General features: G+C 42.7%; 1 protein-coding gene across 1 annotated transcript in view; it reads left to right on the top strand.

Annotated features, from left to right (window-relative positions):
- LOC110513667 (dedicator of cytokinesis protein 1) overlaps positions 1-20000 on the top strand; it is a 527949-nt gene that overhangs the window by 366850 nt on the left and 141099 nt on the right. Inside the window, exons 30-31 of the mRNA XM_036990103.1 lie at positions 10661-10739; positions 18400-18501. Of these exons, the coding sequence (XP_036845998.1) occupies positions 10661-10739; positions 18400-18501 (181 nt within the window). The remainder of the gene's footprint in view (positions 1-10660; positions 10740-18399; positions 18502-20000) is intronic.

Genomic DNA, 20000 nt, shown 5'->3' with positions numbered 1-20000 from the left:
AGACTGTTTCTCTCTGTAGTCTACAGTGTTGTATTCAGACATTATTATAGACCTACTGCAGAGAGACTGTCTCTCTCTGTAGTCTAGTGTTGTATTCAGTCATTATTATAGACCTACTGCAGAGAGACTGTTTCTCTCTCTTATTGCATATTGAGCAACAACCATCACAACATTAACATCAGGGTCATGATGACATCACTATCAGCTGATCATTGACATCAGGGTCATGATGACATCACTATCAGCTGATCATTAACATCAGGGTCATGATGACATCACAACATTAACATCAGGGTCACAACATTAACATCAGGGTCATGATGACATCACAACATTAACATCAGGGTCACAACATTAACATCAGGGTCATGATGACATCACAACATGAACATTTACAGCTCTTTAAAAAAAAAAAAAATACATTTTTGCCTTATTGTTTCCATTACTATCACGTTGATGTTTTCCCTGCACTGTTGAGAGGAGAGCTCACAAGTCAGCATGTTTATACCGGTTTATACCCGGCTACAATGACATGAATACGTGGGAGCGCTCCTCTCAACAGTGCAGTCAACACATCAAAAGAATAAAGTGTGATTTGATTTGGACATGCTGACTTAAGTGTAAACTGCACAGTTTAGTTGACCTGTCCGGTCCAGGGGACCGCTGTGGGCATCCATCCAGGTAGACATCCAATATAAAGCAGTAATATTTCTCAGTGGACAGGTGCAATGGATGAAACCATACTGTACCATTTACCCCGGCCGGCGCCGAGCCCATCATCTATATTGGCATGTTCACAGCTGCAGAAAATTGACTGAGGTGTGGAGTCGGGAAGAGGAGGAGAGGGAGACCCAGGTCAGCTCAGGCAGACTGGGCTTTAGTAATGTGGTCACGGGCTGCTGGATGAGTGCTAGAGGGAGGGGGGAGGGGGGGTTCAGGAGTCTCCACCACCAAGGGTAAAGATAGAGACATGGAGGGGTTGGGGGGGTTTCAGGAGTCTCCACCACCGAGGGTAAAGATAGAGACAGCCTTGGATAACATTCGGGTTAGCCCTGGATAACATCCAGGTTAGCCTTAGATAACATTCAGGTTAGCCCTGGATAACATTCAGGTTAGCCCTGGATAACATTCAGGTTAGCCCTGGATAACATTCAGGTAAGCCCTGGATAACATTCAGGTTAGCCCTGGATAACATTCAGGTTAGCCCTGGATAACATCCAGGTTAGCCCTGGATAACATTCAGGTTAGCCCTGGATAACATTCAGGTTAGCCCTGGATAACATTCAGGTTAGCCATGGATAACATCCAGGTTAGCCCTGGATAACATTCAGGTTAGCCCTGGATAACATCCAGGTTAGCCCTGGATAACATTCAGGTTAGCCCTGGATAACATTCAGGTTAGCCCTGGATAACATCCAGGTTAGCCCTGGATAACATTCAGGTTAGCCCTGGATAACATTCAGGTTAGCCCTGGATAACATTCAGGTTAGCCCTGGATAACATGCAGGTTAGCCCTGGATAACATTCAGGCATGAATATTGTATGAAAGGAAATTGCCCTTGAGCCTTGACTACCGTGTGTCAGAAGTGGTGTCGGTGTGTCAGAAGTGGTGTCGGTGTGTCAGAAGTGGTGTCGGTGTGTCAGAAGTGGTGTCGGTGTGTCAGAAGTGGTGTCGGTGTGTCAGAATTGGTGTCGGTGTGTCAGAAGTGGTGCTGGTGTGTCAGAAGTTGTGTCGGTGTGTCAGAAGTGGTGTCGGTGTGTCAGAAGTGGTGTTGTGGTGTTGGTGTGTCAGAAGTGGTGTTGGTGTGTCGTGTGGTGGAAGTGTTGGGAGGCAGACAACAGACAGGCAACGTTTCTCAGACAGTTGAAATCATTCATCATTTTTTATGGATTTTATACAAAGAAATGACAGAAACAAAACGAAATGTAGCTAGTTTGCAGTGTTTCCAGCTTCAGTTTGAAGTGACTGTGTTAGCTGTGTTGTTGGTTAGCTCCTCTGAACAACAGTGTCCTGATGAGAGAGCACATTTTCTACTCCAGGTGAAATCACACCTCATAAGTTCATTGTTATGGATGTGTCCAGATAAACGTCACTAGAAAACAGCTTCAACAAACGCAGCTACTGTGGTTATTCTGGCTGTTTGACGTGACTGTAAGTTAGCCGTAGTCGGTTAGCTAGCACGCAAGGGATAAGAACGTTGCCAGCCAGTATGCCAATGGAACATTTAGAACGAACAGAACAGATACAGAACAACAAGACTGAACGACTGGGTCACGTTCACAGATACAGAATAAAAAGACTGAACGACTGGGTCGTGTCCACAGATACATAACAAAAAGACTGAACGACTGGGTCGCATCCACAGAGACTGAACGACTGGGTCATGTCTCCGGCTAACGAACCAATAGAACAAATTACCAGCCTGCTTGTGTAACAACCCTAAATTTGTGTTGGGACTATATCTTGTGGAAGGAAGATATAATATGAATAAATTCGTCATTAAAACGTTTTTAAATTAAAAATGTCAGTTATACTTCGTCTCGGGCCTGACAACACCCAGGCCAATACAGTGCATTCAGAAAGAATACAGACCCCTTGACTTTTTCAACATTTTCTTATGTTAAAGCCGTATTCTAAAATGGATAACCTTGTTTTTTCCCCCCCTCTCGTCAATCTACACACAATACTCCACAATGACAAAGCAAAAAAAGGGTTTTTAGAAATGTGTTCAAGTTTATGTAAAACAAAATACTGAAATGTCACATTTACATAAGTATCCAGACCCAAGTACTCAGTACTTTGTTGAAGCACCTTTGGCAGCGATTACAGCCGCGAGTCTTCTTGGGTTTCTCATATTCTTCTCTAGAGATCCTCTCCAGCTCTGTCAGGTTGGATGTGGGAGTGTTGCTGCACAGCTATTGTCATATTTCCTCAGAGATGTTCGATCGGGTTCTGGCTAGGCCACTAAAGGATATTCAGAGACTTGTCCCAAAGCCACTCTTACGTTGGCTGTGTGCTTAGGGTCATTGTCCTGTTGGAAGGTGAACCTTCCCCCAGTCTGAGTTCCTGAGTGCTCTGGAGCAGGTTTTCATCAAGGATCTCTCTGAACTAATCGCTCTGTTCCTCTATCCCTTGATCCTGACTAGTCTCCCAGTCCCTGCTGCTGAAAAACATCCCCACAGCATGATTCTTCCACCACCATACTTCACCGTAGGAATGGTGCCAGGTTTCCTCCAGACGTGACGCTTGGCATTCAGGCCATGGAGTTCAAATCTAGGTTTCATCAGACCACATAATTTTGTTTCTCATGGTCTGAGAGTCCTTTACTTGATTGTTGGAACACTGCAGAGATGGTATCCTTCTGGAAGGTTCTCCCATCTCCACAAAGGAACTCTAGAGCTCTGTCAAAGTGACCATCGGGTTCTTGGTAACCTCCCTGACCAAGGCCCTTTCACCCCGGATTGTTCAGTTTGGCCAGGCGGCCAGCTCTAGGAAGAGTCTTGGTGGTTCCAAACTTCTTCCATTTAAGAATGATCGAGGCCACTGTTTTCTCGTGGTCCTTCAATGCTGCAGAAATGTTTAAGTACCCTTCCCCAGATCTGAACCTCGACACAATCCTGTCTCGGATCTCTACGGGCAAATCCTTCGACCTCATGGCTTGGTTTTTCTCTGACGTGCCCTGTCAACTGTGGGGCCTTATATAGACAGGTGTGTGCCTTTCCAAATCATGTCAAATCAATTGAATTTACAACAGGTCGACTCCAATCAAGTTGTAGAAACATCTCAAGGATGATCAATGGTAACAGGATGCACCTGACCTCAATTTCGAGTCTCATACCAAAGGGTCTGAATACTGATGTAAATAAGGTATTTCTCTTTTTTAATACTTGTTTTTAATACAAATAATTATAAACTGTTTTTGCCTTGTCATAATGGGGTATTGTGATGTCATTATGGGGTATTGTGATGTCATTATGGGGTATTGTGATGTCATTATGGGGTATTTTGATGTCATTATGGGGTATTGTGTAGATTGAGGAGTAACATTTTTTATTAAATCCATTTTAGAATAAGGCTGTAAAGTAACGAAATGTGGAAAAAATCTAGGGGTCTGAATACTTTCCGAATGATCTGTATATCCTCCAAACACCAGCTTCTTAGGCATTATCACTTAAGTGTGTGTGTGTGTGTGTGTGTGTGTGTGTGTGTGTGTGTGTGTGTGTGTGTGTGTGTGTGTGTATACTAAGGTGGGGTGAGTCAGTGCATGGTCTTATTCTATATAAGCTACTGGAGAGAAGACACCCTTTCGGGCCGGTACAGGGACATCTGACTGACGTGTTAGATGCACAGCTTTTTCAGGTGTGCCGCAGAATTCTATGGCGTAGTGATTTAAGCGTCAGCCACTGTTACCAGAATGACGCAATTTACCACAATCTGCCACCGTCTACCACAAAAACCATCACGGCATGAAGCTCAAAAGGTTGAAAGGAAGAACCACAGTGTATGTTCCCTGAGATGGATAAACACAGAGTTATACTCCTAAAACCGGCTGGAAATACAGATTAGCCATCTGGCAATTCTGGCAAATGCCAGATGGGCCAGGACCATTTTTTAGTTGGGTTGGGCGGGTTCACATTGGTACACAAAAAAATAAAATAAGTGGCACTGCCGGTGGGCCATCGGGCCTGTTCAGATGTCTCTGTTATAATCAATAATGAGCATTTGGCTGATCAGTGGGCAACGCCCCCTCCCCCCCACTCCACCCCCCTTTTTTGTTAATAGGCTGAGCTGAGGTCGCACAAATTCACATTGAAGGTCAAACCCGAGGCGTCATCAAAGAGATGTGAAAATGTGTTTATTCTGTGTTCTCTAGTCTACTTCCTGGATGTGTTTTGAATCACAGTATGTGAGTGAACACAGTCTCTCTCTCTCAATCACTTCCTCACAGTTTGATCCAGACTGGTGTTCTCTGACAACACACACACACAGTATTCTCTGTGGTTATCTACCCCCCCCACTGGCTTGACCTCTGTGAGCCGGCGTCTCCTGCGAGCCCTGATGACAGTTCATTCCCATTATCTGTCTGTCTCACAGCGGATCAACAGGTCATGCCGCTAGAGATTTGTGTTTCACGCTGAAGGAGAAACACAGAAAAACAACCCATTACCTGAGATTAAAGGGATATCACTTGACATCACTTAATTCATCTGTGGCATTTGGACTCTCTCAGTCTTTTGTGCTGGCGGTTTTGTAATTCACAGGGGTCAACTTGAAATATGAATCCCTTCACATCCAACACGCTAATCCTTTCCATTGAACCTGTTGAAATAGACAACATTCTAGAAAATGGAGTTTGGTGGGAGATCAAACACACCCAATCCATACTGTAGCAGGTAGCAGCCTATAGGCTGAACACGTATCATACTGTAGCTACAGGTACATAGTAATGATGTGGTGATATGTAGGATGGAACATAGTAATGATGTGGTGATATGTAGGGTGGAACATAGTAATGATGTGGTGATATGTAGGGTGGAACATAGTAATGATGTGGTGATATGTAGGGTGGAACATAGTAATGATGTGGTGATATGTAGGGTGGAACATAGTAATGATGTGGTGATATGTAGGGTGGAACATAGTAATGATGTGGTGATATGTAGGGTGGGGGTGGAACATAGTAATGATGTGGTGATATGTAGGGTGGAACATAGTAATGAGGTGGTGATATGTAGGGTGGAACATAGTAATGATGTGGTGATATGTAGGGTGGAACATAGTAATGATGTGGTGATATGTAGGGTGGGGGTGGAACATAGTAATGATGTGGTGATATGTAGGGTGGAACATAGTAATGATGTGGTGATATGTAGGGTGGAACATAGTAATGATGTGGTGATATGTAGGGTGGAACATAGTAATGATGTGGTGATATGTAGGGGGGAACATAGTAATGATGTGGTGATATGTAGGGGGGAACATAGTAATGATGTGGTGATATGTAGGGTGGAACATAGTAATGATGTGGTGATATGTAGGGTGGAACATAGTAATGATGTGGTGATATGTAGGGTGGAACATAGTAATGATGTGGTGATATGTAGGGTGGAACATAGTAATGATGTGGTGATATGTAGGGTAGAACATATTAATGATGTGGTGATATGTAGGGTGGAACATAGTAATGATGTGGTGATATGTAGGGTGGAACATAGTGATGATGTGGTGATATGTAGGGTGGAACATAGTAATGATGTGGTGATATGTAGGGTGGAACATAGTAATGATGTGGTGATATGTAGGGTGGAACATAGTAATGATGTGGTGATATGTAGGGTGGAACATAGTAATGATGTGGTGATATGTAGGGTGGAACATAGTAATGATGTGGTGATATGTAGGGTGGAACATAGTAATGATGTGGTGATATGTAGGGTAGAACATATTAATGATGTGGTGATATGTAGGGTGGAACATAGTAATGATGTGGTGATATGTAGGGTGGAACATAGTGATGATGTGGTGATATGTAGGGTGGAACATAGTAATGATGTGGTGATATGTAGGGTGGAACATAGTAATGATGTGGTGATATGTAGGGTGGAACATAGTAATGATGTGGTGATATGTAGGGTGGAACATAGTAATGATGTGGTGATATGTAGGGGGGAACATAGTAATGATGTGGTGATATGTAGGGGGGAACATAGTAATGATGTGGTGATATGTAGGGGGGAACATAGTAATGATGTGGTGATATGTAGGGGGGAACATAGTAATGATGTGGTGATATGTAGGGTGGAACATAGTAATGATGTGGTGATATGTAGGGGGGAACATAGTAATGATGTGGTGATATGTAGGGTGGAACATAGTAATGATGTGGTGATATGTAGGGTGGAACATAGTAATAATGTGGTGATATGTAGGGTGGAACATAGTAATGATGTGGTGATATGTAGGGTGGAACATAGTAATGATGTGGTGATATGTAGGGTGGAACATAGTAATGATGTGGTGATATGTAGGGGGGAACATAGTAATGATGTGGTGATATGTAGGGTGGAACATAGTAATGATGTGGTGATATGTAGGGTGGAACATAGTAATGATGTGGTGATATGTAGGGTGGAACATAGTAATGATGTGGTGATATGTAGGGTGGAACATAGTAATGATGTGGTGATATGTAGGGTGGGGGTGGAACATAGTAATGATGTGGTGATATGTAGGGTGGTGGTGGAACATAGTAATGATATGGTGATATGTAGGGTGGAACATAGTAATGAGGTGGTGATATGTAGGGTGGAACATAGTAATGATGTGGTGATATGTAGGGTGGAACATAGTAATGATGTGGTGATATGTAGGGTGGGGGTGGAACATAGTAATGATGTGGTGATATGTAGGGTGGAACATAGTAATGATGTGGTGATATGTAGGGTGGAACATAGTAATGATGTGGTGATATGTAGGGTGGAACATAGTAATGATATGATGATATGTAGGGTGGAACATAGTAATGATGTGGTGATATGTAGGGTGGAACATAGTAATGACGTGGTGATATGTAGGGTGGAACATAGTAATGATGTGGTGATATGTAGGGTGGGGGTGGAACATAGTAATGATGTGGTGATATGTAGGGTGGAACATAGTAATGATGTGGTGATATGTAGGGTGGAACATAGTAATGATGTGGTGATATGTAGGGTGGAACATAGTAATGATGTGGTGATATGTAGGGGGGAACATAGTAATGATGTGGTGATATGTAGGGGGGAACATAGTAATGATGTGGTGATATGTAGGGTGGAACATAGTAATGATGTGGTGATATGTAGGGTGGAACATAGTAATGATGTGGTGATATGTAGGGTGGAACATAGTAATGATGTGGTGATATGTAGGGTGGAACATATTAATGATGTGGTGATATGTAGGGTGGAACATAGTAATGATGTGGTGATATGTAGGGTGGAACATAGTGATGATGTGGTGATATGTAGGGTGGAACATAGTAATGATGTGGTGATATGTAGGGTGGGGGTGGAACATAGTAATGATGTGGTGATATGTAGGGTGGAACATAGTAATGATGTGGTGATATGTAGGGTGGAACATAGTAATGAGGTGGTGATATGTAGGGTGGGGGTGGAACATAGTAGTGATGTGGTGATATGTAGGGTGGAACATAGTAATGATGTGGTGATATGTAGGGTGGAACATAGTAATGATGTGGTGATATGTAGGGTGGAACATAGTAATGATGTGGTGATATGTAGGGTGGAACATAGTAATGAGGTGGTGATATGTAGGGGGGAACATAGTAATGACGTGGTGATATGTAGGGTGGAACATAGTAATGATGTGGTGATATGTAGGGTGGGGGTGGAACATAGTAATGATGTGGTGATATGTAGTGTGGAACATAGTAATGATGTGGTGATATGAAGGGTGGAACATAGTAATGATGTGGTGATATTGAGGGTGGAACATAGTAATGATGTGGTGATATGTAGGGTGGAACAGTAATGATGTGGTGATATGTAGGGTGGAACATAGTAATGATGTGGTGATATGTAGGGTGGGGGTGGAACATAGTAATGATGTGGTGATATGTAGGGTGGAACATAGTAATGAGGTGGTGATATGTAGGGTGGGGGTGGAACATAGTAATGATGTGGTGATATGTAGGGTGTGGGTGGAACATAGTAATGATGTGGTGATATGTAGGGTAGAACATAGTAATGATGTGGTGATATGTAGGGTGGAACATAGTAATGATGTGGTGATATGTAGGGTGGAACATAGTAATGATGTGGTGATATGTAGGGTGGAACATAGTAATGATGTGGTGATATGTAGGGTGGAACATAGTAATGATGTGGTGATATGTAGTGTGGAACATAGTAATGATGTGGTGATATGTAGGGTGGAACATAGTAATGATGTGGTGATATGTAGGGTGGAACATAGTAATGATGTGGTGATATGTAGGGTTGAACATAGTAATGAGGTGGTGATATGTAGGGTGGAACATAGTAATAATGTGGTGATATGTAGGGTTGAACATAGTAATGATGTGGTGATATGTAGGGTGGAACATAGTAATGATGTGGTGATATGTAGGGTGGGGGTGGAACATAGTAATGACGTGGTGATATGTAGGGTGGAACATAGTAATGATGTGGTGATATGTAGGGTGGAACATAGTAATGATGTGGTGATATGTAGGGTGGAACATAGTAATGAGGTGGTGATATGTAGGGTGGAACATAATAATGATGTGGTGATATGTAGGGTGGAACATAGTAATGAGGTGGTGATATGTAGGGTGGAACATAGTAATGATATGGTGATATGTAGGGTGGAACATAGTAATGATGTGGTGATATGTAGGGTGGAACATAGTAATGATGTGGTGATATGTAGGGTGGAACATAGTAATGATGTGGTGATATGTAGGGTGGAACATAGTAATGATGTGGTGATATGTAGGGTGGAACATAGTAATGATGTGGTGATATGTAGGGTGGAACATAGTAATGATGTGGTGATATGTAGGGTGGAACATAGTAATGATGTGGTGATATGTAGGGTGGAACATAGTAATGATGTGGTGATATGTAGGGTGGAACATAGTAATGATATGGTGATATGTAGGGTGGAACATAACAATGTTCTCCTGCTGTCTGAGTGTTCCTGGTAATGTTCTCCTGATTTCTGAGTGTTCCTGGAAATGTTCTCCTGCTGTCTGTGTTCCTGGTAATGTTCTCCTGCTGTCTGTGTTCCTGGTAATGTTCTCCTGCCTTCTGTTCCTGATAACGTTCTCCTGCTGTCTGTTCCTGGTAATGTTCTCCTGCTGTCTGAGTGTTCCTGGTAATGTTCTCCTGCTGTCTGAGTGTTCCTGAGGGCCATTAATCAGTTTGGATCTAAACCAGATGTCTCTCTGATTTCTTTCAGAGTGTTCCCGAGGGACATTAATCAGTTTGGATCTAAACCAGATGTCTCTCTGATTTCTTTCAGAGTGTTTCTGAGGGCCATTAATCAGTTTGCATCTAAACCAGATGTCTCTGTGATTTCTTTCAGAGTGTTCCTGAGGGCCATTAATCAGTTTGGATCTAAACCAGATGTCTCTCTGATTTCTTTCAGAGTGTTCCTGAGGGCCATTAATCAGTTTGGATCTAAACCAGATGTCTCTGTGATTTCTTTCAGAGTGTTCCTGAGGGCCATTAATCAGTTTGTATCTAAACCAGATGTCTCTGTGATTTCTTTCAGAGTGTTCCTGAGGGACATTAATCAGTTTGGATCTAAACCAGATGTCTCTGTGATTTCTTTCAGAGTGTTCCTGAGGGACATTAATCAGTTTGGATCTAAACCAGATGTCTCTGTGATTTCTTTCAGAGTGTTCCTGAGGGCCATTAATCAGTTTGCATCTAAACCAGATGTCTCTGTGATTTCTTTCAGAGTGTTCCTGAGGGACATTAATCAGTTTGGATCTAAACCAGATGTCTCTCTGATTTCTTTCAAAGTGTTCCTGAGGGACATTAATCAGTTTGGATCTAAACCAGATGTCTCTCTGATTTCTTTCAGAGTGTTCCTGAGGGACATTAATCAGTTTGGATCTAAACCAGATGTCTCTGTGATTTCTTTCAGAGTGTTCCTGAGGGCCATTAATCAGTATGCAGCCGTGTTAAACAAGAAGTTCCTGGATCAGACCAACTTTGAGCTTCAGGTGAGCTCACCACTCTATAAAGCCTCAGTTTGTTAAAAACAATTACTGTTACTCCATTAGTCAATCTGCCAGACCTGAAGACTGGTTGAATTATGTAAATCTAATGTCAAATCTCTGTTTATGTAGAGTTTTGTTTCGCTAGTCTTGCACTGCATTAGGAGAGCTTAACGAGACTGGTTGAATAGTGAAGTCATTAAAGACGGTTCAGAACGGTGACTTGATTGCCTTCAAAATTATTTATTGCTGACACTTTGCAGAGCAATCTCCTGCATCAAAAACACTGGTTGAATACTGTTAATGAAATGTAAAATGTATGGTTATTTTAGGGCTGTCCCCGACCCCCAAAAAATATTGGTGGACCGAAAGTCGTCTGTTCTTTCGACCGATCGATTGCTAGAATGTTTTAAACGTGTATTTTTCCATATATCGACACACCCTATGTGTTTTAATAAAATCAGCTATATGTATTGAGCTTGTCTGATGCTTTAAGCTTACGGTTTGATTAAATAAGACAAATGCCTCAAGAGGGAGCCAGAGATCTAGATAACCAGAGTAAAAACAACCTTAACCTTACCCAACTATTCTCCTCCTGTTCCTGCTGGCTTTCGCAGGTTCTGCCATTACTCTCAGGAAGTTGCCTTAATACACTACATGGGGAATCGGCAATATTTCTCATGTGGAATGTCATTGTATCTTAGCGTTTCTACCAATCTGCCTGCCAGTTATGAATATCAAATGCACATTTCCGTGAAACATTTTACTTCTTATTTATAATATCGTCTTCATATCTCAAAATCATTGCCACGTGGTTAATCTAAATTCTATCCAAATCTAAATGAAAATGATACAAACCTAAAGAGTCACTTCTATTTCCATTGCCAAATATGTTAAAATAGCATAAAGCTATTATTATTAGCAAATGAAATATAAATATAAATATCAAATTAATACATTACAGCCTGCAGGTAGAACATATTTGGATAAAAATAAAAAATAAAGATATGTACCAGTCAACATTACTCAACTCAAGGGTTTTTCTTTATTCTTACTATTTTCTACATTGTAGAATAATAGTGGAGATATGAAATAACACATATGGAATCATGTAGTAATCAAAATATATTTTATATTTAAGATTCTTTGCCTTGATGACAGCTTTGCACACTCTTCGATCCCCAAATGAGCACATTTATATGCCTTCATTTGCGCGCAGGCCACTTCTATGCGAGTATGTCCTTACTCAACATTGACAGGAGCACAGACAATGACTAAATTGGAGAGAGAAGTGCATTGTGCATCTAGGCGCATGGTCAATCCACCCTGAGGACGAGATCTCTGCAATACGCTTCTACGTATCCAAGGGGTTTTCTTGATCCAGATAAAAGCAGATATCAGTTTATCTATGGAGATAAAAAAAAATACATATTTTATCATAAAGATAAGAATGCATTGAAATAAGTGTAAAAACTTAGGAAATAAATTAATTTAGTTAATTATTCCGCTCAAAGAAAGAGAAAGTAAATCCTGTTTTTATTTTTTTTGTTTTACTTTTACCTGTATTTAATGAGGAAATTCAGTTAAGGATAAATTATTATTTACAATGACGGCCTATGAGGTTAAACTGCCTTGTTCAGGGGCAGCTCGGGGATTCGATCTTACAACCTTTCGGTTACTAGTCCAACGCTCTAACCACTAGGCTACCTGCACCTGTTTCAGGTGGAGTATCAAGGGAGGGAAATTGGCTTTATGGAGATCTTTGTAAATTGTGTGTGACCCAAATATTTAAATTTCTGTGTCGTCACCCTGAAGGATACATGACTAAAATACGTTTGCATGGCAGAAGGATTAAAAGGCATCAATTCACTTTCAACCCGGATATTTTACCAAATGTCTTTAGTAGAACCTGGATCTCTGGAACAAACATTTCGCTACAATAACATCTGCTAAACATTTGACTAATAAAATTGTATTTGATTTGATTTTGGAGGACCAGTTAAAGGGTCAGACATATAAAATAGCACGTCATATGCATAGAGTGCTCTAAGCCTCCTCTTCGAATACCTTTTGATAGTGGTGTTACTATGTATTTGCTGTGGCTAAATGCTCAATTGCAATGGCAAACAGCTGAGGGGATAGAGGACAACCCTGGCTTGTTCCACGTTAAAGTTGGAAATACGGTTTTTATTTATTTGTACACGCTGCAACCAGGAGGAATAAAGGACTTTGATCCAGAACATAAAATTGTGACTGAATCCAAATGGTTTGAGAGTATAAAATAGATAATCCCACTCCACCCAATCAAACGCCTTCTCAGCATCATGTGATAACATTATCTCTGGGTTATCAGATGAGGGGATTATAAAGTATATCATACAGATGTGTGATGTTGAAAAAATAATGACGGTTTTTAATTAAAACAGTTTGATCTGTAGAGATAATGTAGGGAAGGACTGACTCAAAATGTTCGCTCTGTGGAGGAGGACTGACTCAAAATGTTTGCTCTGTGGAGGACTGACTCAAAATGTTTGCTCTGTGGAGATAATGTAGGGAAGGACTGACTCAAAATGTTTGCTTTGTGGAGGAGGACTGACTCAAAATGTTTGCTTTGTGGAGATAATGTAGAGAATGACTGACTCAAAATGTTTGATCTGTGGAGATAATGTAGGGTAGGACTGACTCAAAATGTTTGCTCTGTGGAGATAATGTAGGGAAGGACTGACTCAAAATGTTTGCTTTGTGGAGATAATGTAGAGAATGACTGACTCAAAATGTTTGATCTGTGGAGATAATGTAGGGTAGGACTGACTCAAAATGTTTGCTCTGTGGAGATAATGTAGGGAAGGACTGACTCAAAATGTTTGCTTTGTGGAGATAATGTAGAGAATGACTGACTCAAAATGTTTGATCTGTGGAGATAATGTAGGGTAGGACTGACTCAAAACGTTTCATCTGTAGAGATAATGCAGGGAAGGACTGACTCAAAACGGCAGGCAATCATCTTAGAAAGAATCTTTACAACTCAATTCAGTAAAGAACTTAAAGGCCTATATGAACCACACTCAAGAGGTTGTTTTTATCAGAAGAAGTGAAATGCATGCCTGTCTCATTGTTGACGGTTAAAGAGTTTGAGGAGAATTGATTCGGAAAGCAAGAGAGGAGAGGTGTAGATCTGAGAATGTTTTCTATAAGAATTACCTCAGAAATCCATCGGGTCCAGGGGATTTACCGCACTGCGTAGATTTAATTTCCAACACCATCTCTTCTACCGAGAGTTGCTCTTCTAGTTCAGCAGCTATCTCAGGTTCAACTGTAGGAACATCTAAGTTCTCAGGTTCAACTGTAGGAACATCTAAGTTCTCAGGTTCAACTGTAGGAACATCTAAGTTCTCAACAAAGGTGTCAAGTAAGAAAAGTAAGTTACGTTACACCAATACAATCCTGGTAGTGGTGAAGTTTAGCCACGATGACATAAGGTTTTCCACCAGGCTACCTTGCTTGAGCGCCCCGGTGTGAGTGATCTACAAGGACGTCTTTATCTAATTTGAGGGCTTCCTTCAATAACTTTAAAGAGTGTTGAAGTAGGACTTGAGCCCTGGTCCTCAACCCATGATCCTGGTGTTAGTCTTTCGCATATTACCTTGTAAATGTGTGCATATTGTATATTGGAGATTCTTCAAAGTAGCCACCCTTTTCCTTGATGACAGCTTTGCACACTCTTGGCGTTCTCTCCACCAGTTTCACCTGGAATGCTTTTCCAACCGTCTTGAAGGAGTTCCCACATATGCTGAGCACTTGTTGACTGCTTTTCCTTCACTCTGCGGTCCGACTCATCTCAAACCATCTCATTTGGGTTGAGGTTGGGTGATTGTGGAGACCAGGTCATCTGATGCAGCACTCCATCACTCTCCTTGGTCAAATAGCCCTTACACAGCCTGGAGGTGTGTTGGGTCATTGTCATTTTGAAAAAGAAATTATAATCCCACTAAGCGCAAACCAGATGTGATGGCATATCGCTGCAGAATGCTGTGGTAGCAATGCTGGTTAAGTGTGCCTTGAATTCTAAATAAATCACTGACAGTGTCACCATCAAAGCACCCTGACACCATCACACTTCCTCCTCCATGCTTCACGATGGGAACCACACACGTGAAGATCATCTGATCACTTACTCTGCATCCCACAAAGACACAGCGGTTGGAACCACAAATCTCAAATCATCAGACCAAAGGGCAGTTTTCCATCAGTCTAATTGCTCATGTTTCTTGGCCCAAGCAAGTATCTTCTTATTATTGGTGTCCTTTAGTAGTGGTTTCTTTGCATCAATTCGACCATGAAGGCCTGATTCAAGCAGTGACCTCAGAACAGCTGATGTTGAGATGTGTCTGTTACTTTAACTCTGTGAAGCATTTATTTGGGCTGCAATTTCTGAGGCTAGTAACTCTAATGTGCAGCAGAGGTAACTCTGGGTCTTCCTTTCCCGTGGCGGTTCTCATTAGAGCCAGTTTAATCACAGCGCTTGATGGTTTTTGCGACTGCAGTTGAAGAAACATTCAAAGTTCTTGACATTTTCCGGATTGACTGACCTTCATGTCTTAAAGTAATGATGGACTGTCGTTTCTCTTTGATTATTTGAGCTGTTCTTAATGTGGACTTGGTCTTTTACCAAATAGGGCTATCTTCTGTATACCACCCCTACCTTGTCACAGCACAACTGATTGGCTCAAACACATTAAGAAGGAAAGAAATTTCACGAATTAACGTGTTAATTGAAATGCATTCCAGGTGACTACCTCATGAAGCTGTTTGAGAAAATGCCAAGAGAGTGCAAAGTTGTCATCAAGGCAAAGGGTGGCTACTTTGAATAATCTCAAATATAAAATATATTTTGATTTGTTTAACACTTTTTTGGTTACTACATGATTCCATATGTGTTATTTCATAGTTTTGATGTCTTCACTATTATTCTGCAAATACAGAAAATAGTACAAATAAAGAAAATCCTGGAATGAGTAGGTGTCCAAAGTTTTAATATTTCTATATTTGATTTTGAATGCATTTCTAATCTCAGCAACCACAATAAAACACTCTCTCACTGCATTTATTTTCTGTAAACTTAACGTGTAAATATTTGTATGAACATAACAAGATTCAACAACTGAGACATAAACTGAACTGAAGTTCCACAGACATGTGACTAACAGGAATTTTATAATTTGTCCCTGAACAAAGGGGGGGTCAAAATCAAAAGTAACAGTCAGTATCTGGTGTGGCCACCAGCTGCATTAAGTACTGCAGTGCATCTCCTCCTGAACTGCACCAGATATGCCACTCTTCCACCAAGGCACCTGCAAGTTCCCGGACATTTCTGGGGGGAATGGGCCTAGCCCTGACCCTCCGATCTAACAGGTCCCAGACGTGCTCAATGGGATTGAGATCCGGGCTCTTCGCTGGCCATGGCAGAACACTGACATTCCTGTTTTGCAGGAAATCACGCACAGAATGAGCAGTATGGCTGGTGGAATTGTCATGCTGGAGGGTCATGTCAGGATGAGCCTGCAGGAAGGGAACCACATGAGGGAGGAGGATGTCTTCCCTGTAACGCACAGCGTTGAGATTGCCTGCAATGACAACAAGCTCAGTCCGATGAGGCTGTGACACACCGCCCCAGACCATGACAGACCCTCCACCTCCAAATCGATCCCGCTCCAGAGTACAGGCCTCGGTGTAGCACTCATTCCTTCAACAATAAATGCAAATCTGACCATCACCCCTGGTGAGACAAAACCGCGACTCGTCAGTGAAGAGCACTTTTTGCCAGTCCTGTCTGGTCCAGTGATGGTGGGTTTGTGCTCATAGGCGACGTTGTTGCCGGTGATGCCTGGTGAGGACCTGCCTTAAAACAGGCCGGACAGTCTGAGCACTGATGGAGGGATTGTGCGTTCCTGGTGTAACTCGGGCAGTTGTTGTTGCCATCCTGTACCTGTCCCGCAGGTGTGATGTTCGGATGTACCGATCCTGTGCAGGTGTTGTTACACGTGGTCTGCCACTGCGAGGACGATCAGCTGTCCGTCCTGTCTCCCTGTAGCGCTGTCTTAGGCGTCTCACAGTACACACATTGTAATTTATTCCTCATCTGCAGTCCTCATGCCTCCTGCAGCATGCCTAAGGCACGTTCACACAGATGAGCAGCGACCCTGGGCATCTTTCTTTTGGTGTTTTTCAGAGTCAGTACAAAGGCCTCTTTAGTGTCCTAAGTTTTCATAACTGTGACCTTAATTGCCTACCGTCTGTAAGCTGTTAGTGTCTTACCGTTCCACAGGTTCATGTTCATTCATTGTTTATGGTTCATTGAACATGCATGGCAAACAGTGTTTAAACCCTTTACAATGAAGATCTGTGAAGTTATTTGGATTTTTACAAATTATCTTTGACAGGGTCCTGAAAAAGGGATGTTTATTTTTTTTCACTTGTCATTGTGGACTATTGTGGGGTATTGTGGGATATTGTGGGGCATTGTGGGATATTGTGGGGCATTGTGGGGCATTGTGGGGTATTGTGGGATATTGTGGGGCATTGTGGGGTATTGTGTGTAGATGGGTGAGAAAAGAGATCCATTTAATCCATGTTGAATTCAGGCTGTAACAACACGGGGATTAAGTCCGTGGGGTATAAACACTTTCTGAAGGCTCTGTAATAGTAGGGATAACGTCCCAAATTACACCTTACCCCCTAGGTAGTGCACTACTTTTGACTAGGGCTCTGGTACGAAGTAGTGCACTGAATAGAGAATAGGGTGCCATTTGGGACTCACTTGGTCATTTGAACGCTCTTAACGAAAGGGGTTGAACTCTACAGCACTAAAATGAGATTAGCATAAACACGTTTGACAGTGGTACACTTAAATTACTGTATAATGAGCTGTGATTTTAAAAAAAGCCATTTCGGGAATATTTTATCTCGTCTCTTCGAGGCATTCATGCTCCTTTTTTTCCTACTTTTCAAATCTGTCACATACGGAAGAATTGTTAATGCTGTTAACTATTTAAGTGCAGACGAGGGTCTGGGCAGCTTTTCAAAGCCTTCAGGTCATGTCTTCATTGTGATAAAGTTCACGCGTCTCCTGATAACACTGAGACGTCCTGCTGAATTCTGTTATTTTGAATATGTCTTCATCAACAACTAAAGGGCACAGGGATAATTTGTCTGGCTACAACACCTCTTTAATAGAATGAATATGTGTCTCTGAATCTAAGCCATGTTGTCGTCTGTGTGTCGGTGCCTCTGCTTCAGAAAGAGAGTGTCTGAAGGGCGGAGTCTAATATAGAATGGTCTGAATGTTTATAGATATCTTCAGGATGAGATTGTTATTGCTATGACAACCTGGCAATATGCACCTCTCTCTCTTTCTCCCTTCTCTCTTCCCTCTCTTCCTCCTCTCCTCCCTTCTCTCTTCCATCTCTCTTCCCCCTCTCCTCCCTTCTCTCTTCTCTCCTCACTTATCTCCCTCTCTCCTCTCTTCTCTCCTCTCTCTCCTCACTTATCTCCCTCTCTCCTCCCTTCTCACTTATCTCCCTCTCTCCTCTCTTCTCTCTTCCCCCTCTCCTCCCCTCTCTCTTCTCTCCTCACTTATCTCCCTCTCTCCTCTCTTCTCTCCTCTCAGCTGTGGAACAACTACTTCCACCTCGCCGTGGCGTATCTTACCCAGGAGTCCTTGCAGCTTGAGAACTTCTCCAGCGACAAACGATCCAAGATCTTCCAGAAGTGAGTTACATTACCCCCGTCACGCACTCCCCAGAGGACAGGACATTACCCCCGTCACACACTCCCCAGAGGACATTACCCCCGTCACGCACTCCCCAGAGGACAGGACATTACCCCCGTCACACACTCCCCAGAGGACAGGACATTACCCCCGTCACACACTCCCCAGAGGACATTACCCCCGTCACACACTCACCAGAGGACAGGACATTACCCCCGTCACACACTCCCCAGAGGACATTACCCCCGTCACACACTGCCCAGGGGACAGGACATTACCCCCATCACACACTCCCCAGAGGACAGGACATTACCCCCGTCACACACTGCCCAGGGGACAGGACATTACCCCCGTCACACACTCCCCAGAGGACATTACCCCCGTCACACACTGCCCAGAGGACATTACCCCCATCACACACTGCCCAGGGGACAGGACATTACCCCCGTCACACACTCCCCAGAGGACATTACCCCCGTCACACACTGCCCAGAGGACATTACCCCCATCACACACTGTCCAGGGGACAGGACATTACCCCCGTCACACACTCCCCAGAGGACATTACCCCCGTCACACACTGCCCAGGGGACAGGACATTACCCCCATCACACACTCCCCAGAGGACAGGACATTACCCCCGTCACACACTGCCCAGGGGACAGGACATTACCCCCGTCACACACTCCCCAGAGGACATTACCCCCGTCACACACTGCCCAGAGGACATTACCCCCATCACACACTGCCCAGGGGACAGGACATTACCCCCATCACACACTCCCCAAAGGACATTACCCCCGTCACACACTCCGCAGAGGACAGGACATTACCCCCATCACACACTCCCCAGAGGACATTACCCCCGTCACACACTCCCCAGAGGACAGGACATTACCCCCTGTCTCTCTGTAATCTCATCCTATAGTTTCACTGTCTCTCTGTAATCTCATCCTATAGTTTCACTGTCTCTCTGTAATCTCATCCTATAGGTTCACTGTCTCTCTGTAATCTCATCCTATAGTTTCACTGTCTCTCTGTAATCTCATCCTATAGTTTCACTGTCTCTCTGTAATCTCATCCTATATTTTCACTGTCTCTCTGTAATCTCATCCTCTAGTTTCACTGTCTCTCTGTAATCTCATCCTATATTTTCACTGTCTCTCTGTAATCTCATCCTATAGTTTCACTGTCTCTCTGTAATCTCATCCTATATTTTCACTGTCTCTCTGTAATCTCATCCTATAGTTTCACTGTCTCTCTGTAATCTACATTTTATAGTTTCACTGTTTCTCTGTAATCTCATCCTATAGTTTCACTGTCTCTCTGTAATCTCATCCTCTAGTTTCACTGTCTCTCTGTAATCTACATCCTATAGTTTCACTGTCTCTCTGTAATCTCATCCTATAGTTTCACTGTCTCTCTGTAATCTACATCCTATAGTTTCACTGTTTCTCTGTAATCGCATCCTCTAGTTTCACTGTCTCTCTGTAATCTCA

This window comes from Oncorhynchus mykiss, chromosome 1, assembly GCF_013265735.2.
Source record: "Oncorhynchus mykiss isolate Arlee chromosome 1, USDA_OmykA_1.1, whole genome shotgun sequence".
Taxonomy (NCBI): Eukaryota; Metazoa; Chordata; class Actinopteri; order Salmoniformes; family Salmonidae; genus Oncorhynchus; species Oncorhynchus mykiss.
This window is presented reverse-complemented; position numbering and strand designations above follow the sequence as displayed.